The 25,332-nt window shown below is 38.0% G+C and overlaps 1 protein-coding gene across 5 annotated transcripts in view; it reads left to right on the forward strand.

Moving 5' to 3' along the window:
• The window catches only part of LPP (LIM domain containing preferred translocation partner in lipoma), a 711,048-nt gene that overhangs the window by 587,646 nt on the left and 98,070 nt on the right, over positions 1-25,332 (forward strand). For all 5 annotated transcript variants that reach the window (XM_057545523.1, XM_057545524.1, XM_007195224.2 and 2 more), the window contains one exon: positions 745-914. In XM_057545523.1, the coding sequence (XP_057401506.1) occupies positions 745-914 (170 nt within the window). The remainder of the gene's footprint in view (positions 1-744; positions 915-25,332) is intronic.

Below are 25,332 nucleotides of genomic sequence, written 5' to 3' on the forward strand. Positions count from 1 at the left end.
CCAACCAAGGCCATGAGGGACTCAGAATCCTACAGTCTGTGGAACTGTTGCATGATTAAGGGATATTCAAACTCTAAACAGACTTGGAGGCAATGCTGAGTTGTAATATCTTAAAGGGTGTCAAGTGTAAGAGATGAGACTTATTTCTTGAGGCCCTCAAGGACAGAACTGGGACTATTGGGTAACAGAATGAGGAAGCATTCCGGCTCAGTACGAGAACACTTTCTAGCAGTCAGCGCTATCTGGAAATAAAAGGGACTACTTTTTTATCTGCCTGTCACTGAGGGCTGGGTGCAGAGGTTTTGCAAGCCAGGCTTTCGTGGAAGGAGTTGAAGTTTGAGTTTGGACCCAGTTCCCTCACAGTCTAGCTGAACACATAGTCTCTCCAAGGAGAAAGACTTTTCTAGATTGTGCCTTCCGCTCCTACCATCCTGAGTCATGTTCCTCTTAATTTGTGTGTGAGATTAGAGGCAGAGCAGTGGCCTCAACATCAGGAGACCTGAGTTCTACTCAGTCACTCTCCGTGGGACCTTGGCTGTGAGGGTCAACTTGTCAACTGATTCGTAAAATCCCCGTCATGCTGGCCTCACGGGGGCTGTAGTGGTCATTCCTGCTCATGACGGTGATGGCGGTGGTGGTGATCCCATCTGCTGTTGACATTACAAATGTGCTGTCCCCACCACACGTTGTCTTCTTTAGAAGGACTGAAGGTATTCTTAACAGTCAACCCCTTTTTTCTTTCAGGCCGCTGTGCTCGCTGTGGGGAAAATGTAGTTGGGGAAGGTACAGGATGCACTGCGATGGATCAGGTCTTCCACGTGGATTGTTTTACCTGCATCGTCTGTAACAACAAGCTCCGAGGGCAGCCCTTCTATGCGGTGGAGAAGAAAGCCTACTGTGAGCCCTGCTACATCGTAAGTTCAGATTTGGTCCTCAGGTACTTTACAAGGATGACTTCTTTGGCAAAATGCCAGTCACTCTAGCTCAGACATAGCCATCAGATCTTTGCTTCTCATCAGATTTCAAAATATGCGTGTGTGTAAATTGGTATGTCTTAATTTTTATCCATATGCCCCCTGTTCATATGAGGTCAAAGGGTGCATTAGGTGGGGCTACCATTCAGTTAGTGGTCTGCCAGGAAGATCATCACGCTGTGGCTTACAAGCATATATGTACAAGCTAACACGTTCCCCCTTAAAGCATCAGAAGGTTTCCCAAGTAGCAGAGTCACACCACTTCTTATTAGATCTCACTCCGTATTTGATGTCGTATTTGTAGAGAAACGTTGCAGGGCCTTGGGACTTGTGAGTGCTCTTTCAAACTCCTGGGTCCTTTGATTCACCTTTTTTCTACCCAGAATTTCTCTTACCTGTCATACCCAGTAGGTTTTCATGATGCAGTTAGAGAAACTATTATAGACTACCTTAAAGGGAAATAAATAGTCATGTTGACTGAGCTAATAATTGTCTCCTTTTTAAAATACACAACTATATTTTAATAACATAGCTGGGTGACTAAAAAATACTCATAGTCACATTACCTTAGCTGTTTGTCAGGCTACTTAAATCTACACATTAAGCTATCTTCTGATAGAGCAGTTTGGTAAATGAACATAAACTTTTTTAATCTAAAGTAAATTTCCTTGCTATCCTTCTACACGATTTTATCTCTCTGTTGAACACTTGTTAGTGGAAAAAGTAGTGCTTTTTTGCAAACCCACACAAGAGGCATGATTTGGCCCTCAGCATCCCCAGCATTTCAACGTAAGAGAAACCTTGGGTGCGAGGTATTGGGAGTTATACACATAGCTTTGCAGAGCCCCGAGGTTCAAGTTTATTGCAGAAGTTGCTGGCCTCACTGGGATTTTCCTATAACCTGACAGCTCGAACTCATTGCAGCTCTGGAATCTGTAGCATAGATCTGAAATTTCTTCGAGATTAAGATCTTGCAAGATTGAATATTGTTTTGCATCTCTTAAGTTCAATTTTATTTCATTTTCCTCCCCAAGGGCAACTTGGTGACATATAATATCACTATAGTGCCACACAATGTTGGAGCTGGAAAAAAAAAAACTTAAGGTCATTTGTCTAACTCCTCTCTTTAGAAGTGAGAATACAGGGACATCCCTGGTGGCACGGTGGTTAAGAATCCGCCTGCCAATGCAGGAGACACGGGTTCGAGCCCTGGTCCGGGAAGATCCCACATGCCGCAGAGCAACTAAGCCCGTGCGCCACAACTACTGAGCCTGTGCTCTAGAGCCCGCAAGCCACAACTGCTGAGCCCGTGAGCCACAACTGCTGAGCCCACATGCCACAACTGCTGAAGCCTGCGTGCCTGGAGCCCGTGCTCCTCAACAAAAAAAGCCACCACAATGAGAAGCCCGCACACCGCAATGAAGAGTAGCCCCCACTCGCTGCAACTAGAGAAAGCCTGCATGCAGCAACAAAGACCCAATGCAGGCAAAAATGAATAAATAAATAAATAAATTTATTAAAAAAAAAAAGTGAGAATACACAGAGAGGAAGGAAATGACTTATTTTATTAGTGTCAAAGCCAGGATTAAATTCAGTTGTTCACACTAGTCTCGTATTTGTTGCAGACACCACAAGGCTTTAGTTCTCCAGAACATAAACATACCACAAGGCTTTAGTTTCTCCAGAACATAAACACAGACACAGTGATATCCCATTACTTTGGAAGGGACAATTACATATCAGGAAAAGTCTAGTGAACAAAAGTTTGCCTCTTTAGGAAATAAAAATGTTTCAAATATCACTCTTAGAAATCTTCATTGAATGAGAAAATTACAAAGTTCCCTGCCTTTGTAACAGACTGTGTGGACTGTCATTCACACTGATCTAGGACCAGAGTGAAATTATTTATTGCAGTGATCTCAGCAGAGCCTCTAGAAGCACCTATGGCTGTTTGTCCATACACTAAGTGACCACAGAATACACTGTTTTTTGTAATTCTTGTGTCTATTTTTCACCCTTTTTTTCACTGCACTGTTGATTCTTCTTACTTGAATGATGCTCCTATGGCTGCTTCCTTCAGTTTTCTTTCATCTCTTACGAGCTAGGAATCACATGAACAATACCGGGAAACACTATAACATGGTATGAAGAACATGGGTTTGAATTTGATTCCATCACTTAATACTTTTTCTTTTTTTTTTTTAACATCTTTATTGGAGTATAATTGCTTTACAATGGTGTGTTAGTTTCTGCTGTATAACAAAGGGAATCAGTTATACATATACATATGTTCCCATATCTCTTCCCCCTTGCGTCTCCTTCCCACCCTCCTTATCCCACCCCTCTAGGTGGTCACAAAGCACCGAGCTGATCTCCCTGTGCTATGCGGCTGCTTCCCACTAGCTATCTGTTTTACGTTTGGTAGTGTATATATGTCCATGCCACTCTCTCACTTTGTCCCAGCTTACCCTTCCCCCTCCCCATATGCTCAAGTCCATTCTCTAGTAGGTCTGCGTCTTTATTCCTGTCTTGCCCCTAGGTTCTTCATGACCTTTTTTTTCTTAGATTCCATATATATGTGTTAGCATACAGTATTTGTTTTTCTCTTTCTGACTTACTTCACTCTGTATGACAGACTCTAGGTCCATCCACCTCACTACAAATAACTCAATTTCGTTTCTTTTTATGGCTGAGTAATATTCCATTGTATATATGTGCCACATCTTCTTTATCCATTCATCTGTCGATGGACACTTAGGTTGCTTCCATGTCCTGGCTATTGTAAACAGAGCTGCAGTGAACATTGTGGTACATGACTCTTTTTGAATTATAGTTTTCTCAGGGTATATGCCCAGTAGAGGGATTGCTGGGTCGTATGGTAGTTGTATTTTTAGTTTTTTAAGGAACCTCCATACTGTTCTCCATAGTGGCTCTATCAATTTACATTCCCATCAACAGTGCAAGAGGGTTCCCTTTTCTCCACATCCTCTCCAGCATTTATTGTTTGTATATTTTTTGATGATGGCCATTCTGACCGTTGTGAGATGATATCTCATTGTAGTTTTGATTTGCATTTCTCTAATGATTAATGATGTTGAGCATTCTTCCATGTGCTTGTTGACAATCTGTATATCTTCTTTGGAGAACTGTCTATTTAGGTCTTCTGCCCATTTTTGGATTGGGTTGTTTGTTTTTTTGATATTGAGCTGCATGAGCTGCTTGTAAATTTTGGAGATTAATCCTTTGTCAGTTGCTTCATTTGCAAATATTTTCTCCCATTCTGAGGGTTGTCTTTTCGTCTTGTTTATGGTTTCCTTTGCTGTGCAAAAGCTTTGAAGTTTCATTAGGTCCCATTTGTTTATTTTTGTTTTTATTCCCATTTCTCTAGGAGGTGGGTCAAAAGGATCTTGTGTGATTTATGTCATAGAGTGTTCTGCCTGTGTTTTCCTCTAAGAGTTTGATGGTGTCTAGCCTTACATTTAGGTCTTTAATCCATTTTGAGGTTATTTTTGTGTATAGTGTTAGGGAGTGTTCTAATTTCATACCTTTACATGTAGCTGTCCAGTTTTCCCAGCACCACTTATTGAAGAGGCTGTCTTTTCTCCACTGTATATTCTTGCCTTCTTTATCAAAGATATGGTGACCATATGTGCTTGGGTTTATCTCTGGGCTTTCTATCCTGTTCCATTGATCTATATTTCTGTTTTAGTGCCAGTACCATACTGTCTTGATTACTGTAGCTTTGTAGAATAGTCTGAAGTCAGGGAGCCTGATTCCTCCAGCTCCGTTTTTCTTTCTCAAGATTGCTTTGGCTATTCGGGGTCTTTTGCATTTCCATACAAATTGTGAAATTTTTTGTTCTAGTTCTGTGAAAAATGCCAGTGGTAGTTTGATAGGGATTGCATTGAATCTGTAGACTGCTTTGGGTAGTAGAGTCATTTTCACAATGTTGATTCTTCCAATCCAACAACATGGTATATCTCTCCATCTATTTGTATCATCTTTAATTTCTTTCATCAGTGTCTTATAATTTTCTGCATACAGGTCTTTTGTCTCCTTAGGTAGGTTTATTCCTAGATATTTTATTCTTTTTGTTGCAGTGGTAAATGGGAATGTTTTCTTAATTTTACTTTCAGATTTTTCATCATTAATGTATAGGAAGGCTAGAGATTTCTGTGCATTAATTTTGTATCCTGCTACTTTACCAAATTCATTGATTAGCTCTAGTACTTTTCTGGTAGCATCTTTAGGATTCTCTATGTATAGTATCATGTCATCTGCAAACAGTGACAGCTTTACTTCTTTTCCAATTTGGATTCCTTTTATTTCTTTTTCTTCTCTGATTGCTTTGTCTAAAACTTCCAAGACTATGTTGAATAATAGTGGTGAGAGTGAGCAACCTTTTCTTGTTCCTGATCTTAGTGGAAATGGTTTCAGTTTTTCACCATTGAGGACGATGTTGGCTGTGGATTTGTCATATATGGCCTTTATTATGTTGAGGCAAGTTCCCTCTATACCTACTTTCTCCAAGGTTTTTATCATAAATGGGTGTTGAATTTTGTTGAAAGCTTTCTCTGCATCTATTGAGATGATCATATGGTTTTTCTCCTTCCGTTTGTTAATATGATGTATCACATTCATTGATTTGCATATATTGAAGAATCCTTGCATTACTGGGATAAACCGCACTTGATCATGGTGTGTGATCCTTTTACTATGCTGTTGGATTCTGTTTGCTAGTATTTTGTTTAGGATTTTTGCATCTATGTTCATCAGTGATAATGGCCTGTAGTTTTCTTTCTTTGTGACATCTTTGTCGGGTTTTGGTATCAGGGTGATGGTGGCCTCGTAGAATGAGTTTGGGAGTGTTCCTCCCTCTGCTATATTTTGGAAGAGTTTGAGAAGGGTAGGTGTTAGCTCTTCTCTAAATGTTTGATAGAATTCACCTGTGAAGCCATCTGGTCCTGGGCTTTTGTTTGTTGGAAGATTTTAAATCACAGTTTCAATTTCAGTGCTTGTGATTGGTCTGTTCATATTTTCTATTTCTTCCTGGTTCAGTCTCAGAAGGTTGTGCATTTCTAAGAACTTGTCCATTTTTTCCAGGTTGTCCATTTTATTGGTATATAGTTGCTTGTAGTAATCTCTCATGATCCTTTGTATTTCTGCAGTGTCAGTTGTTACTTCTCCTTTTTCATTTCTAACTCTATTGATTTGAGCCTTCTCCCTTTTTTTCTTGATGGGTCTGGCTAATGGTTTATCAATTTTGTTTATCTTCTCAAAGAACCAGCTTTTAGTTTTATTGATCTTTGCTGTCGTTTCCTTCATTTCTTTTTCATTTATTTCTGATCTGATCTTTATGATTTCTTTCCTTCTGCTAAATTTGAGGGGGTTTTGTTCTTCTTTCTCTAATTGCTTTAGGTGTAAGGTTAGGTTGTTTATTTGAGATGTTTCTTGTTTCTTAAGGTAGGATTGTATTGCTATAAACTTCCCTCTTAGAACTGCTTTTGCTACATCCCATAGGCTTTGGGTCGTTGTGTTTTCATTGTCATTTGTTTCTAGGTATTTTTTGATTTCCTCTTTGATTTCTTCAGTGATCTCTTGGTTATTAAGTAGTGTATTGTTTAGCCTCCACGTGTTTGTATTTTTTACAGATTTTTTTCCTGTAATTGATATCTAGTCTCATAGCGTTGTGGTCGGAAAAGATACTTGATATGATTTAAATTTCCTTAAATTTACCGAGGCTTGATTTGTGACCCAATATATGATCTCTCCTGGAGAATGTTCCATGAGCACTTGAGGAGAATGTGTATTCTGTTGTTTTTGGATGGAATGTCTTATAAATATTAATTAAGTCCATCTTGTTTAATGTGTCATTTAAAGCTTGTGTTTCCTTATTTATTTTCATTTTGGATGATCTGTCCATTGGTGAAAGTGGGGTGTTAAAGTCCCCTACTATGATTGTGTTACTGTCGATTTCCCCTTTTATGGCTGTTAGCATTTGCCTTATGTATTGAGGTGCTCCTATGTTGGGTGCATAAATATTTACAATTGTTATATCTCCTTCTTGGATTGATCTCTTGATCATTATGTAGTGTCCTTCTTTGTCTCTTGTAACAGTCTTTATTTTAAAGTCTATTTTGTCTGATATGAGAGTTGCTACTCCAGCTTTGTTTTGATTTCCATTTGCATGGAATATCTTTTTCCATTCCCTCACTTTCAGTCTGTATGTGTCCCTAGGTCTGAAGTGGGTCTCTTGTAGACAGCATATATATGGGTCTTGTGTTGGTATCTGTTCAGCCAGTCTGTTTCTTTTGGTTGGAGCATTTAATCCATTTACATTTAAGGTAATTATCAATATGTATGTTCCTATTCCCATTTTCTTAATTGTTTTGGGTTTGTTATTGTAGGTCTTTTCCTTCTCTTGTGTTTCCTGCCCAGAGAAGTTCCTTTAGCCTTTGTTGTAAAGCTGGTTTGGTGGTGCTAAATTCTGTTAGCTTTTTCTTGTCTGTAAAGGTTTTAATTTCTCCATCAAATCTGAATGAGATCCTTGCTGGGTAGAGTAATCTTGGTTGTAGGTTTTTCTCCTTCATCACTTTAAATATGTACTGCCACTCCCTTCTGGCTTGCAGAGTTTCTGCTGAAAGATCAGCTGTTAACCTTATGGGGATTCCCTTGTGTGTTATTTGTTGTTTTTCCCTTGCTGCTTTTAATATTTTTTCTTTTTATTTAGTTTTTGATAGTTTGATTAATATGTGTCTTGGCGTGTTTCTCCTTGGATTTATCCTGTGTGGGACTCTCTGTGCTTCCTGGACTTGATTAACTATTTCCTTTCCCATATTAGGGAAGTTTTCAACTATAATCTCTTCAAATATTTTCTCAGTCCCTTTCTTTTTCTCTTCTTCTTCTGGGACCCCTATAATTCGAATGTTGGTGCGTTTAATGTTGTCCCAGAGGTCTCTGAGACTGTCCTCAGTTCTTTTCACTCTTTTTTCTTTCTTCTGCTCTGCAGTAGTTATTTCCACTATTTTATCTTCCAGGTCACTTATCCATTCTTCTGCCTCAGTTATTCTGCTATTGATCCCTTCTAGAGAATTTTTAATTTCATTTATTGTGTTGTTCATTGTTTGTTTGCTCTTTAGTTCTTCTAGGTCCTTGTTAAACATTTCTTGTATTTTCTCTATTCTATTTCCAAGATTTTGGATCATGTTTACTATCATTCTGAATTCTTTTTCAGGTAGACTTCCTATTTCCTCTTCATTTATTAGGTCTGGTGGGTTTTTGCCTTGGTCCTTCATCTGCTGTGTGTTTTTCTGTCTTCTCATTTTGCTTAACTTACTGTGTTTGGGGTCTCCTTTTCGCAGGCTGCAGGTTCGTGGTTCCTGTTGTTTTTGGTGTCTGTCCGCAGTGGCTAAGGTTGGTTCAGTGGGTTGTGTAGGCTTCCTGGTGGAGGGGACTAGTGCCTGTGTTCTGGTGGATGAGGCTAGATCTTGTCTTTCTGGTGGGCGGGTCCACGTCTGGTGGTGTGTTTTGAGGTGTCTGTGGCCTTATTATGATTTTAGGCAGCCTCTCTGCTAATGGATGGGGTTGTGTTCCTGTCTTGCTATTTGTTTGGCATAGGGTGTCCAGCACTGTAGCTTGCTGGTCGTTGAGTGAAGCTGGGTCTTGGCGTTGAGATGGAGATCTCTGGGATATTTTTGCCATTTGACATTACGTGGAGCTGGGAGGTCTCTTGTGGACCAGTGTTCTGAAGTTGTCTCTTCCACCTCAGAGGCACAGCCCTGATGCCTGGCTGGAGCACCAAGAGCCTTTAATCCTCATGGCTCAGAATAAAAGGGAGAAAAAATAGAAGAAAGAAAGAAAGAAAAGAAAAGAATATAAAAGAAAATAAAATAGTTATTAAAATAAAAGATAAATAATAATTATTATGAAAAAAATTTTTTAAAGTAAAAAAAAAAAAAACGGACGGACAGAACCCTAGGACAAATGGTAAAAGCAAAGCTATACAGAGAAAATCACACACAGAAGCATACACATACACACTCACAAAAAGAGAAACAGGAAAAAATATATATATATCTTTGCTCCCAAAATCCACCTCCTCAATTTGGGATGATTCGTTGTCTATTCAGGTATTCCACAGATGCAGGTACATCAGGTTGTTTGTGGAAATTTAATCCGCTGCTCCTGAGGCTGCTGGGAGAAATTTCCCTTTCTCTTCTTTGTTCGCACAGCTCCAGGGGTTCAGCTTTGGATTTGGACCCGCCTCTGCGTGTAGGTCGCCTGAGGGCGTCTGTTCTTCGCTCAGACAGGACAGGGTTAAAGGAGCAGCTGATTCGGGGGCTCTGGCTCACTCAGGCCAGAGGGAGGGAAGGGTACGGGTGCAGAGCGAGCCTGCAGCGTCAGAGGCCGGCGTGATGTTGCACCAGCCTGAGGCACGCCGCATCACTTAATACTTTGACTTCTTGGGAAAGTTCCTTGATCTTTCTAAGCCTCAGTTTCCTCATATATATAATGGTCATGATTGCTGGATTCTCCCCAGACTTGCAAATATGAAATGAGGCAGTCCTTGTAAAGCACACTTGTCTGGCTCAGGGAAGGCTAGTGGAATGAATGTTATTCTGAGATTAATTTTGATAAGATTTCTGGCCTATTTAGCGTTTCTGAAAGTGAGCACCTTACATGTGTAGTGAGATGCTTCGGGCTTGGGAAATCTCAGACTTAACCCCTCTCTCATTTTTAAATGCTTTGCTTGCTCTCCTGAGGGTATAGTAAAACTTAAGAAAGTCTAAGCTGTCTAATTAAGAGCTTCTACAGTGGTGGACTGAGGTTTCCATCTCCATTCCAGGCGTAGCAGCTCAGTGATTCTTTAGGATGTGTTTCCTTAGGCCTTGGTTGCCTGTTACTATACTATGCTGGTGACAAGGAGCACTATCTGGGTGATATTTAATCACATCCTTGGAAGAAGTGGGTGAATTCAAATAATGGAAATTCTTACCATCCTTTTTGACTTCACTCCCTCTGAAGAGACTTTATTCATGATTTTTCTTTAATGAGATCTATCCGTGGTGACTCTAAATGTAATTTAATTCTTATCAGAATTCAGTTAAGCTTTACTGAAAGACCTTTCCTTGTTCGATATTGATTTCAGAGTTCAGCACAGCCCTCAGGCCCTCAGATGGATGTTTTAGCATTTTAAGTTCTTCTGAACTTTCATAAGTCCAATAAGCTGCCACACGAAAAATGTAAAGAGTTCTCTTTTGGGGGAGGTTGGGGAAGCTGGGAGAATAAAATGAAATAAGTTTGTTTTGAAGATAGAGTTTGTTTAAGGAGGACCCTAGGGCTGTATGTATGTCTCTTGGAAACAAAGCCCTTAGAACAGAGCAATGTCATTCATTCAAACTGCCTCTTGTTCCATTAGTGGAAAGATGATGTCTGAAAGACATCCTGTACAAAACAGAGAAAACCTAAGCCCTGGGCTCAGTCTGTGCCTTTTTTTTTTTTTTTTTTTGGTTGATGGAATCAGAATATTGAAGATAGTTGTTTAGTTAGTTAATTATTTCTTTGTAAGGACCACCCTGTTTGATGCTCTGAGTTCAGGAAGGAGACCAGTCTAATATAAATTTAATTTATTCTTGCCTGTGTTGGTTACTGATCAACTTAAGATCGTATTTTAATTAAACATTTACATAATTTGGAGAGAGACTATACCAGTTATGGCTTTATCTTTGATTTAATGATTATTCATATTTTCCTATGATCTCTTGAATCCTTAATCCTTACACGTACATAGCTGTGATCAAACAAATTTGGATTTAGTAAGGCATTGTAATTCTCTTTAATCATTTTATACATGCTTTCCTTTGTATTTTCTATTGATTGACTTAATGTAAATATGTATATAGCTTTCCATTGTTAATAATTTCCATTTTAGCTTTTTATCTGTTTAGGTTTACATTATGTTTACACACCACATTTTAAAACCATTGGCCACTAGGAAGATATTGGGTATTTTCCAAACTTTTAGTATTGTACATAACATGCGTATGAATAACTGAGTAAAAATGTTTATGTTATTTTATTTTGAATTATGTTCTTAACATAAGTCCTTTGATTTATGTTACCAAGTTTACTTTATGGCAATTGGAGAACTTTTACTGGATTTACTTTAAAAGATTTTTCCAATTTTCAGAACCATGAGCAATAATGAGACCAAATGTTAAACTATAACCTATCCACTACTGAAGAGGTTTGTTTACATTTATTTTGAACCAATTTCTAATAGATGCATTATGTAATAGTTTTTAATTTGAGTTTTTATGATTAGAAAATCAATGAGAAGCTTTTCTACTTTGATGATAGATCTCTTAAAAGCTTAGTTTTGATTATTCTTATGGATTTGGATAAATGAACAAATTAAAATTAGGAGCACTAAGCTTCCTTGGGAAGGAAAGTGATGTAAATAGAATACATTGGTTCTAGTCCTTGCTCTCCTGGTGTGATGTTAGATCAGTCATTTAATTTCTGAGTACCAGTATCCTCATTTATTAAAGGGAGATATTAACTTCTTCCTTGTCTTCAAAGGGAAGGAATGAACAAGTGTCAGACTTTGTACATCATGAAGAAATTGTTTACTTATATAAGGGCTTAATCTGATTAATAACATTATTATCATTGCTTTTTCCCTTAGCTTAATCTGATAGAATTTAGAAATGCTCTACCTCTGGGGTAATTTCATAGCTGCAGTTGCTATGGAAATACTGAAATAAATAGATGTCATAGAAAGAATATGAGGGCATATATGAGAAGAAGAGGTTCATGTGTTGCTTAAGAAGATTCTTGTGTTGGTAAAGGCAGCAACCATGCCTCCCACTTATGTGTCCTTCTGCCCTTAATGAGACAGGTTTACTCATAAGTACAGATTCACAAAAGAATTGCTGTGTTCTTAGCATTGCCAAAGAGTCTGGGCCTAGAGACACAGTGCATCAGAGATTCTCAGAAAGTCTGTTTATGAAATGGCAGCCAAGGATCTTCCCCTAAACCAGGGCTCTTACTCAGAGTGGGTGAAATCCAACTCCTGACTCTCCAGCAGTGGAAGTTGGTACAGACATTTTTATTACAGTTACAATCCAAGCGATTAAAAGACCTCAGGAAATAGGAGACCAACTCCACAGGAGACTAAACACTTGAAGTTTCCTGAATTTGACGCATTGGTGGCCAACACACTAACAGCCATTTGCTCCCTCTGTCACTAAATGGCTACAGTCAAAACATTCTAACTTTTCAAGCTACATTAGGAGGTAGGTTTTGTACCTCTGCAGGAAAGTTTTCCTTTTATATGCTCAATTCCTCCTAATAAAATGTTTTAAAAGCAGTTATGGCCAGTGCTTTATGTGGATATTAGGAAAGGACTTGAGAGTTTGGACTAAACTTGAAAAATTCACATGAACTTCCCTCCTCCTCTTTTCTTAATTGCCCACCTCTGCTCTCTCATTTCCAAGGAGTGTTTCTCTCTCTCTCTCTCTCTCACACACACACACACACACACACACGTGGGTGCACACACACACACACTTTCTTCTTAATGTTACATCATCATCCCACAAGCACTCACCCAGGAAGGAGAAAAGTGCTTCAAGCTAGAAGAGAATTTGTCAAGTATGCTCTTGAGAGATTTAACCATGCTAACTACTATGAATAATTATCTCTTCCATTTGTACAGCCCCTTACATTTTACAGTGCTCCTGAGCCTCTATTACTGCACCTTGCCATACCTATTAGAATCTTGTGAAACAGATAAGGGGAAGATTATTAGTCCCATTTACAGTGGCTTTGATATTTTCAAAGTAAAAGACAAAAATGAAGACTAGGGAACAGATTTAACTTGCACTTTATGGCTGGATCCATACTGCCACCCTGAAACTAGTGTTCAGCTTCCTAAAAATGTGCAGATACTGACAGCCCCTGGGATTATAGCCTTCGATTCCCACGATTTTCATTGATGACCACATGAGTCATGCCTTCCAGTATTACAGAACCTGAAAGGCTGAACTTCTATCAACGTAAAACCATAGCCCCATCTTTTCTTGAGCATTTAATTTTTTGCTGTCTTTGAAAAGCCTCAGTTTTTAAGACAAAAGCCTCTTTTTATGGTTAAAAATAATATAGGAATAACTAACATTTTTTGTGGTGCTTTAACTTTTACAAAGCACTTTTCTTTTATCTCATCTCACTCTCTCATGATCTTAGAAAATAGGTACAGTTATTATCGCCTTCATTTCCAATAGTAAGAAACTGAGTTTTAGAAAAAATCAGCTTGCTCAGTTCCACAGAGCATGAGTGTCAGATCCAGGACTTGACCCTGGCTTTTGATTCTCAAGTCCAGCGCTTTCCACATATCCAGCAAATCACTGAAGATCTCATTTGTTATTACTAGATTTCTTTTTTCCTATTAATTTTTTCTCTATTACCATATTGAGCTCAGAATATTTTTTCTTATGGTAGTAACTCTTTTTAAAAAAAAACAATGAAAACTCAGTTTTTAATTATTACATGCTTATTAGAGAAAAATTGGAAAATATTTTAAAAGGTATGTAGCTCTCCCGTCTAAATATTATAACAGTTTACTCTGTACCACATATTCCTTTTCTATTTCAGTGTACCTCTGTATGGATATATGCTTATAAATGTAACCACACATCTGTATAAATGTTTACACATATACACAAACACAATGAGGTCATGCTATTCATATGAATTAATAACTTGTTTTTCTTACTTAATAGTATACCAAACTTTGCCTTCTACAGAAATAGTTTCTTTTAAATATTCCATGGACACTCAAAAAGAATGTGTATTATGTACATGCCCTGTCTGAAAAAGTGACTCAAAGAAATATTCCAGCAGGCAAATAAATTAATCAAAAAGTGTGTGGGAAATCCAGAGCAAATAAATTGGTGATAAGCCATGAACCAATAAAACTAATAGGTAAAAATAAGGAGATATGGGGATATATGTATACATATAGCTGATTCACTTTGTTATACAGCAGAAACTAACACAACATTGTAAAGCAATTATACTCCAATAAAGATGTTAAATAAATAAATAAATAAATAAAGAGATAGGAAAAGATGTAATGGCAAATTCAGACCAAAAGAAAATAATATTAATTACCTACTAACTATAATAATAAAAGCAGACAGGGATTCCCTGGTGGCCAGTGATTAAGAATCCATGCTTCCACTTCAGGGGGCCCAGGTTCGAACCCTGGTGGGGGAACTAAGATCCCACAAGCCACGCAGCACAGCCAAATAAAAAAAAAAAGAGAGAGAGAATAAAAAATAGCAGACAAAATACAATATAGGACAAAACTATCAAGCCAAAGAACATTATTTTATTGATACATGTCACAGTTTCCAAAGAACAGCTCTGAGTCTTTCTTCATTAAATAGCATTATGTTGAAATATATGATATAAAAATATTGATGAAATATGAAATGAAAATGGTAAAACCATAGTCTTTATAAAACTGTAACACATTTCTTGCAGTCTCTGACAAACCAATTATAGAAGTTGAATAATATGATGATTAATATAATCTCTTTGGTCCATACAACCAAAGAGATTATATCTTTCCAACTCTTTGTGGAAGATTTAGAAAAGCATCATAATATAGTCTGAAAGGAAAATGTAGACAGTTCCTACTTTGGCAGGCAGAGTTGTACATATGTTATAGTAAGACAAGAAATCTATAAAAGGATAAACAAACACACTCTTGGGTTAAAAAATTCTTAGAAAGTAGTGATAATGATAACACCGTATGACAGGAAGATGAGATGCAGCCAAACTTGAGTTCCAAGTAAAGTTAGAATCATTAATTGCAACCAGAGTGCAAATATATGAACCTAAAAAGCTAGAAAAGGACAACAAAATCAACCCAAAGGGAGAAGGGATTAGTTTAAAATAAAGGCAGTTATCGACACATTGAAAAATACTGAATTTTCAGGTCCAGGAGGTGATTCTTTGAAAAGCACAATAAAATAAACATCCAGTGAAGATAATCAAGAAAAAAAGGGAGAAACAAAATTTACAGAAAATTAGGAATGAAAAAAGAAGCTTTTAGCATAGGTATAGAAGACATATAAAAATTATTGCACTTAAAATTTTATGTAAAAGAGGCTATTTTCTGTGCAAATCTAAATACAGGGGAAGAAAAGTTAAATAACCTCATAAACATGGGTGAAATGCAGAGCTACCACCTGAGAAAGAACCAAGAAATTTCACTAACAGGATTTTTCAGATCTTTGAAGAACAACTGATTCCTGTGCTATTTCAACTTTCAGAGCTTAGTAAGAGAAGATAAGCTTCCCAAATCATCTTGTAAAGCTAGCCTGACCCTGAATAATAATACATAACCTAGGTTGCCCCCCAAAGAACACTCTATGCTAATCAAACTTTCACAAATGCAGAAATCCTAAATGAAATATTAGCAAATTGAATGCCACATAATAAAACAACCCAGGTTATTCCACGATTCCAATGTTAGAATAGTATCAGGAATCTTTTAACATAATTCATTGTATTGATGTATCAAATTTTAAAAAACTAGATAATCATCTCCATAGATGCCAAAAGGGTATTTAATGAAATTTGTCACACATTCTTGTTTAAAAACAAAAACAATTGCAGTAACTCAAAATGAGCTCTAAGTAAAGTTGAAGAAAAAAGATGTATAATTTCAATAGGATAAAATAAACCAATAGTGAGCCTTCTTCCTAGATTTTCCTAGATATGCACAGAATCCCTCCTATTATATCAGCATTATTCTTAACATTCTAGTCTTTGTAATGGAAATTTAGAAACAAAGGATAAATATATATTATATATATGACTTTTTCTTTGTTTTATGTATATTTCAATTGCATAATATTTCTAACACAGACAAAGATAAAAAACATAATAAGATGAAATTCCATGTATCCATTATCCAATTTAAGAAATAAAATATTGGGCTTCCCTGGTGGCGCAGTGGTTGAGAGACTGCCTGCTAATGCAGGGGACACGGGTTCGAGCCCTGGCCTGGGAAGATCCCACATGGCGCAGAGCGGCTGGGCCCGTGAGCCACAACTGCTGAGCCTGCGCGTCTGGAGCCTGTGCTCCGCAATGAGAGAGGCCGCGACGGTGAGAGGCCCGCGCATCGCGATGAAGAGTGGCCTCCGCTTGCCACAACTGGAGAGGGCCCTCGCACAGAAACGAAGACCCAACACAGCCAAAATCAATCAATCAATCAATCAATCAAACATACGCATCTGATTCAAGATCCTCATTAAAAAAAAAAAAAAAAAAAAAGAAATAAAATATTAGAAATTCAGTTGAAATCCCTTAGGTTCTTGTCCCTAATCACATTCTCAAGACTCCTATACAGAGGTAGCTACTCTGCTAAATTTGTTTTTTTTATCATATCCATGCATTTCTTTGTAGTTTTACTACATATCTCTAAAATATATACTTATACGTATAAATATACGTAATATATAAAATATATATATAGTATTGTTTGTATATAGTGTTTCTTAATTTTAAATGAATGGCATTGTATCATGCCTATTTTTCTGAGATTTTTCACTCAAAATTATAAGACTAGGATGTATAAATGTTTACAGATGATAAGATTATTGTTTAAGAAAATCTGAGAAAACCTAAAGTATTAGAATAAGAAAAGTTTAGTAACCTACCAACATTAAAATTAGGAATTTAAGTTTAGAAAATACAACAGGAAAAAAAAATCCCTATACAGAAGTAACAAAAAATATAAAACACCTAGGTAAACCTTTCAAAGTGTAAATGATCTAAGTGAAGAATGCTATAAAATTTTACAGGGATAATTAACTCATGAGCAAAATGATTTGGGGATTGAATATGCTTTGGAAAGCACCTCTCACTTTAACAGGCATTTATATCAGCACCCTGTAATTATACAACAGCACAGCTTTCAGTGGGAGAAGAATAGTTACTGCACTGTCCTCTGCTAATGGTTTTTATTTAGCCCTTTTCCCCAGATAGCCCCCAGTCCTTTGCTGATTTTGATTACTGCCCACCACATCCCTGCAGGCTTCAAGGCAGTCCTTGATAAGGGTAGTAAAGCTCACACCTGTAAGTAGACCTCCCGGAATAAGAAAGAGACCTAGCTGAACAAAACCTTTTCCTCCAGTGCCTATCCCAAACTATATTCATTTCTGTTGTCATAGAATTAGAATGCTTTTTAAGAGCCAGGAGGAACCTTAGAAATTCAATAACGTCATTTTCATAGCCAAGAAAACCTAAAGCCCAAGAAAGCTGACTGATTTGCCTGAGGTTATATGGTTTATTAATGTCAGGGGGAGGAATAGAAACCATGAGCCTTGATGATGCCTTCAAAGAACTGCTTTCTTTGTGACTGACATGAAGAGATTTAACCATATGTGACTACAGGCCCCTGAGAAACCTCCCTAGAAAATGTTGGTTGTGTAAATTTTGGTTGGAGAGTTTAGAAATAGGACAGCATTTGCTTCAGTCCCTACCAAGATGGAGAGTCTCAGATTTCCAGGTTAAATGCCTCTGAAACTTTATGCTAGAACCTTCCCACTGCCCTAGTTTGTTTATTTTTAAATCAAGCATGAACTCACCACTCGGTGTTTGCCAGAGTTTGGATGAATGTCAGCATCAGGCCACTGTAATAATGGTTTAAGATTATTTAATCCTATTACTTATATACTTCATTAGGCTGAGTGAATTGTTGGCAGTGGTTCAGTAAACTTCCTACTTTAGAGATAAAAGGATGGAAAGAAAATAGGGAAAGAGTCTGGTCCTCGTTTTCTTTCATATTTATCTTATATCTCTTAAAGGATAAAGGAATGATAATTACCCAGCTACAGCTTGGAATCTGCGTTAGTAGGGTCTTCTGAACTGCTTCATACCCTCAGAAGAGAAAAATGAAATACATTTTCAATTGGCAGAAAAAGGATTTGTGCAGAGGGGAGAGAGAGAGAGAGTTTATGCTTTCAAATTGATCTTAAAAATAAACCTGAAAATAAGTTCAAGAGTCCTAGGTAAGATATCAGTCTTTCACTTAGGGGACCTGATACGAAGCAGCAAATGAGAAAGAATATGGAATTTAAAGTCAGACCTCATTCACACCCAGCTTAGCCAGCTACTGTGCTGCATTCACCTCATTTCTTTTAGCTTAAATTTCCTCACAAATAGAATGAAAGTGGTATTTCTTACCTCAGTGGCTAAGTGAGAGTTCAGAGAGGTTGACAGGGCTGAATAAAACTCAAGGTATGGGGGCTTTGAGCAGTAAATAACTGCACAGACGAAGCCTCAGGGACACACCTACAAAACCTGCAAAGGAGAAGTTTGCCTAACTCACATCACCAAAGGACGTTTATTCGCCAGCATTTCAGTTTCCGCAATGTTACCTGCACACTACTGGTTTGAGAGCTCCAAGAGTCTGAGGGGCAGTGGCCAGTCACGAGACTCTGGAAACTTGGTTTCTCCAAACGTGTCAGAGGTCACCTGCTTTGGAATCACCCTGAAGTCCTCATTAAAAATAAAATTCTGGACCACTCCCCAGAATCCCTGCACAACCAGCCAGGAAATTAGCATCTTTTACGAGGCTCTTAGGACGGATTCTTAGGCATGCTCAGATTTGAGATCCACGTACCTGTACCTCCAGCCCCAGTTTCTGTAAGAAGTAGTCTCCCAAATACTTCACTTTTACCCCCATCTCTCTCCTACACATTCCTTTCGAACACTTCACCAAACTGGACACTTCTCCCAGACATTGCTATCTTAGCCTTCTCTCTCTGTGCCCAGACTGCTGTCTGTCTTGTACCTTGCTTTGTCTCCATCATTTGAAAATCTGTGTCATCCAACCTTAAAAAGCTTTCCTGGAACTTCCCCAAATAGATGTGGCCTTTCCTGAACATGCAAGGCTTTTGTTTCTCCTGCTCTTATAGGATTTAACCCTCTACAACTGGTATTATAGTCATTTGAGACTCTGGCACATTTCCTTACTGATTTGAAATCCTTAGAGAGAGAGAGAGAGAGAGAGTGTGTGTGTGTGTGTTTATGTTAGGGTCGGGGGTTATCAGATTTTATTCATTTTTTTCTTTTCCTTAGTTCTTGTCCCAACATGTGAGCCTATGTCTGCTCTGATATTTATTTGGGATGAGAGGGCCTGGAGAGGGACTGGGTTTCCCTCTAGATCACAGTGTCTGCTGAGAGAGTCTTTGACCATTTGCCCTTTGCTATACCTTGGATTTGGAACTCTATGTGTGTATAAGAAGCAAAGAAGGGAACTTGGCTCCGGGAGCTTGGGAGCAGTCACTGTTGAAATGTAAATGTAAAAGATTGAAAGGAGGGATGTGAGAGTGAAGCCAGCTGTCTTGCTTCCAGCTGTAGAATCTTCATATGAGCTGCCGTACTCAAGGTCAAACACACAGGCCCGACTTACAGATGAAAATTGCCGGGGAGTTAGGGTGGAGGTTCTCTGATGTTCTGATGACTTTGAATGGGACATGGTAATTCTCTCCCACAGCCTGGCTTACTTAAAAAAAAAAAAAAAAAAATTTGCTTCCTGAACCTCTCTTTTGCTCACCTCCCTGCAGAGTCAGGGGATGCCAGGTGAGGTTAACATCAGCTTTATAGCAAGGCAGGTACTCTTTTTGAGCCCTTCGTAGTGACAAGGGCCTGGTATATCTGGTATACCTGAAAGGTCTTCAAAAAGTATTTTTTTAACTTGAAGATTATTTAATAATTCAGTCTCCTACATTTACAATATGGGAAAATAGGATGCCAGGAGAGGGGAGAAGACTTGCTTGGGATGTCATGAATGCATAGATGTACTGAGAACTCTTAAGAAATCTGAAAATCACAAATGCACATATGTGATGAGTTTTTAAATTGTATCAGTTATTTTGGATCATAAACATCTTCCACAGAAGTTACTTTTACTTTATGGGCTCTTTTATAATGCTAAAAGATATTTGAGGCAATTTATATCAATAAAGCCATTGGGACACATGAGTTAAAATAAAACTGAACCTTCTAAAATGTATCCCTAAAAAAGTGAAAGTTTATATTTTTATTCTAGTTTAGACAAAAACTCTAAGTAAATTCTATTATAAAAGCATAACCGATAGACAAATAGTTTTTCCATAAAGTAGATAGCACTGAATGTGCTGGGGCCTCAGAGGAAACAACTAAGGGAAGGGAGTAGAGACATTTGGAGGAAAAAGGAGGAATTCAACAGGAACATCTTCGTGGAGGAAGAGACCAGTACCAGTGTGTCACATGGTAAATCTTAGTTTCTTCTGATACCACATATTTATTCTTTTTCTACCCTGACAGGTGAATGAGAACTGTTACTATTCCTTTTTACAAATTAACAAAATCAAGGCTTAAAAAACCAAGGGCTTTGGAAAATGAGGAATTAGCATAGGATTAGAGCAGAACTTTGAGCTCCTGAATTCTAAATCTTAGCCTCTACCTTTCTCTTAAATAAATTCAAGTTAACAGATGGCCTGTCATCAGATAGGTCTTTTTTTAATCAACAAGGCTTTTTTTTTTCTTTTTTTTACAGCCCTCAGGTCCCAGTTTAGTTACCACTGTTTTGAAAATCCTTCCCTATGTCCTTCCAGCTGAAGATAAGCACTTCCTCCTCTGACTCCCCAGAGCTTTTATCTATACCTTTGTTTTAATCATTCACCTTTGTCTTAACCTTATATTAGGCAGACAGTCTCACCCACATGTATAGAGACTGTGAGCTCCTTAAGAAGCAGGCTCATTTTTTCCTGTTCTTCTTTGTGTCTCTTTCCTATTCATGCCCAAACCTTACTCCACATCTCCCAAAATAGTGCCCAAAGCAATACCTCTCACCCTGGGAGGTATTTAGTACTTATTTTTTTTTAAATGTATGACTTAGTCTGTTCAGGTTGTCATAACAAAATACCACAGACCGTGTGGCTTAAACAATAGAAATTTCTCACAGTTCTAGAGCCTGGAAATCGAAGATCAAAGTGCCAGCATGGTGGGTTTCTGGTATGAGACCTCTTCCTGGCTTGTGGAAGGTCGACTTCTCACTATGCCCTCACATGACAGGGAGAAAGAAAGAGAGTGCAAGCTCTCTGGTTTCTGCTTTTATAAGGGCGCTAATCCCATCATGAGGACCCCACCCTCTTACCTCATCTAAACCTAATTGTCTCCCAAACGCCCCATCTGCAAATACTATCATGTTGTGAGTTAGGGCTTGGACATGAATTTTGGGAGGAAACAATTCAGTCCATAGCAATGAACTACACCTTTTGGCTATAGGTCTGTAAATGCATTATTGGTCCTGGTTGACGGAGTGGTGATTAGAATATCCTGTGTTTCTAGATATAGAAGCTACATACTGAGATATTTAACAGGTATTTGCGTATCCTGTTGCCTTTAAAGAATTTTGGTGGACCCTCAGTAGGGCCCTATTAATGTTTAAAACATCATATAGCCCATTTTCCTTTAAGGTTACACTTTTACCCACTAGATCTTACCTCATTTTTTAGACCAGAGAAAAGAGAAAAACTTGGTTCTTTGGAGAGTCGCTGTGCATTCCTATTAGATCATTAGGAAATTGGCACAAGTGGCAGGAAGCCAAACTGGCCTGTGTCTGGCCAGGCAGTGTCTGCAGGTCATTCCAGAAAAGCTGCCAGAATAACGATGTGTTCTCCAATAAAGTGCTTTTTGTCAAAGTCTCTTTTGGAATTAACTCCTCAGGCATGGATCAATAAGCCTCACCAACTTGCCAATGTAATTAAGAGGTGGTAGGTTAAGCATTACTATTAATTAAGTTCAAAGTAAAATGAAATGAAGGTTGTTTTTGTGAAATTGTGCTGTCAGACTTTGCTCAAGAGTGTTTCTGAGTTTTTATGGAATAGAATCCAGGAGATGGAGGGAAGGATTACTGTCTCCATTGCCTTGGGAAAAGCAAGCATTTAAACATATGTCTCTTGAATATTTTTAACTGAAGAATAAACTATTTGCTGACTGTGAGAGCCATCAAATGGACACCTTTTGTGTACAGAGGGCTGAGTTCAATGCTATGGGGGATACGAGCAGCATGAGGTACAATCCCTGCTCTCATGGAGCCCTTAGTCAGAGAAGCAGCACCACACACATACACAAGTATAATATAAGGCAGAATCTGTCTGTGAGGGAGACTCAGGCAGTGATGAGAGCTCAGAAAAGGGTGGGTTTGGAGGGCACCAGTACCAAGAAAGACCTCCCAGATGATGCAGCATTTGAGCTAGGCCTTGAAAGTAGAGTTGGATATGATAGGGGGAAAAGAATGCACAAAAATAATTCCAATTTCTAAACATTTGTTTTCCATGTTGAACTCCTTTACAACTCCTGGGATAAAAGGAAAAGAAACCAACCTGTTGCTAAGTAAGGATTTGTTGAACATTCATGATATGTGTATTATTCTGCAGAGAAAGTGGGAGCAGAGGAAGTAAAGAATATCTTCTGGTTCATGGGTTTTTCTGCATACGCAACAAGATAGTCTCGGACTCATTACCTTCTTCTGATGGCGTCTTAATTGGATTTATTACAAAGGCCAAGTTCCTTTGTCCTGAGACCACCAGTAACAGCAACCAATGGAAAAGCCATGTTGATGCTGTTCTTCCTTTTCAGAAAAAGTGGGTACTTAAAAGCTATGAAAAAGTGCTACTATACCTTTAGACGGTTTAAGTCCATTTTGCTAGTAGAATTGAGTGGAAGTCAATATTGAGGCCATTGAAACCTGAAAGGACCTTGAAAACTCTCTAACCAAGCTCCACTTTTTGCATATTAGTAAACTGAAGCCCAGAATACAGTTTTTCTAGGTGAAAGAGAGCCAAGTGAACTTCCTAAATCATATAACAACCAGTTTATTATTAGGTATTTGTGTTACCTTCACATGGAAGAGAATGATTAGGCTTTCAGGGAGGAATAAGTTGACTCCCAATTCCCTGAGTTACTATTGGATGGTATTAGGCAACTTCACTTAATAACCTACCTGTTGTCCAGCTATGATAATTATATATCTTTTAGCATTTACCACCTGTACCAATTGCTTAGCATAATAATACCTTATACTTAAATGCATGTGCCCAAAGTACCTTTATAGTTGTTTTTCATTTGATGCCCACAACAATTCCACAAGGCAGGTGTTATTCCTAGATTAAACATGAGAAAACTAAGGCTCAGAGAAAGTAGCCTATATAGCTAAGAAACTGAAATGGGCTCTGACTTCCATCTTCTGACTGGGAGTCTGGTTTTCTTACCTTGGCATCTCAGTTGCCTGACTAAATGGTCTTCAGTCATTTATCCAACCACTGAGTATTTACTAAGCACCTTCTACACTTCAAATATTGTAGTGGGCATTAGGGTTACAAAGTTTAAAAAGATACAACCCCGAGTCCTTGGGGAGCTCCCCATTTGAAGGAGATAGCCATTCAAACAAATATGTAGCATGTTAAGTGCATACTGGGTCTTTGAGGGAAGGGGGACACATAAGATTGAGGGAATAATTTTGTAGCTGTTTATCTAAGCATGTCCCAGTCCTGTCTCCCCAGCTAGATTGTAAATATCTTACCATGGCATGTGTCTCTGTCTCCCCCGAGACTCCAAGCACAGGCCTCATACTCTGCTGGCATTCGGTCAATATCTGTTGTTGATGACGCCGATGATTTTTCCCTCTGACTCTCACACTGGAGAAGTTTCCAGCTGGCCCTTGAGTAGAGCAGAGTTTAATTTACAAATTTGAGTTAGCCTTTTAAAAATCACTTTTAAGAAAAATAAACAACTTTACGAGATAGCTTCTAAATACTAACATACTCAATATAGTAGATGCTCTATTTTAACCAGTCTTTGCCCAACATTTGCAGTTTAGAGTGTTGTACTTGTATGACTGTTCTCTTCTTCAGTCAGTGAATTGTATCTTTCATTAAGGGCTGTTAACACATCAAAACAGCCTTTAATCAGTCTTTAAAAATTCTAATTATTCCCGAGTATCTAATCATTACTGTTTCATTGATAATTTGAGTGGTATCAAACATTGCAACTGTTTTGCACAGGAAGGAGATAGATTTCAGTGCTATTCAGTGCCAAAGAACACCCATATTTTCAAAATTATGGGGAAATTTTTCCTCATAGCCAAGTTGTGATTAAATATGTCAATTGCACAAGCTTGGAATTCTGCTGCACAATGCCAACATTTTGTATTGCTTTATTTCGACCATATATTACAAACAGAATATTTCCCAGCTCACATATATATATTTCCTGGTTTCTGAAATGTTACTGGCAAGCTTTGTGAACAAATATTAATTTCAAAGATACTAGAAATAAAGCAAAAATGAGGTTTTTCTCTCATATATCTAAGAGTTTCCTTTAATCATTAAATTCTCAAGATGTAATTAGTTCAATTCTGCTGTAGATAGGAGCTCATAAAGAATCTAGTTTGAGCAGTCTCTTTAGCAAAAGTGGCCTTTTTGATTATCTCCCAGCATTTCCTAAAAATGATAACGTACAGAGTGAATTGCAAGGTAAATGAGTAAATTGGACTTGATGTACCAAACACCAAGATACCCACCCATGTGTGCATACAGACACAAGCACAAGCTCACACCAAAGCCAGGAACCCTACCACAAAACAAAGTTCCATTTATCCTGAGGGCAAATAAAAATGCATGCCTACCACAAAATTATTTTCTTGAAAATTAATTTGGAAATTTATAAGCAGATAGTATGGCACTAATTTATCAACCAAATAATAACTTAAATGGGACTAGATAAGAGAAACTGTAATTTAAATATTTTTGAGTGTGGTACTGGTTAAATGTGTGTGTGTGTGTGTGTGTGTGTGTGTGTATTGAATTTGAAAGTAATTTATGGAAAGTGCTGCCAGCATGGTATTTCAAATGCTCCACAATTTGAATTTAAACTGCTCAATGGGATCATTAAGATTATTATGCATGTTTTCCAAAGAGTTTGAATTCAAATGACAACTTTAAAAGAAAAAAAAAAAAAGATGCCCTTTAAAAACTGAGGGATGTTATTGCACTTATAGAAATTCATGCGGTTTGAAGTAATTTGCCACCTCCCCTTCTGAAAAAGTACCTGATGATAACGTTGTCAAGAGATAGGGATGTTGGAGAAAGTACATGTTGCAGACACATTCCCTTGATGAGTAAAACCAGATTGTAAAGCCGACTTTATAGACAATACGTTATTTCATTCAGTACAAATGACAGCAGAAGATCAGGAAGGGCTGTGGATCGATGTAGGATGGCGCACAGGG

The sequence above is a fragment of the Balaenoptera acutorostrata genome, chromosome 4 (assembly GCF_949987535.1).
Source record: "Balaenoptera acutorostrata chromosome 4, mBalAcu1.1, whole genome shotgun sequence".
NCBI classification, from domain to species: domain Eukaryota; kingdom Metazoa; phylum Chordata; class Mammalia; order Artiodactyla; family Balaenopteridae; genus Balaenoptera; species Balaenoptera acutorostrata.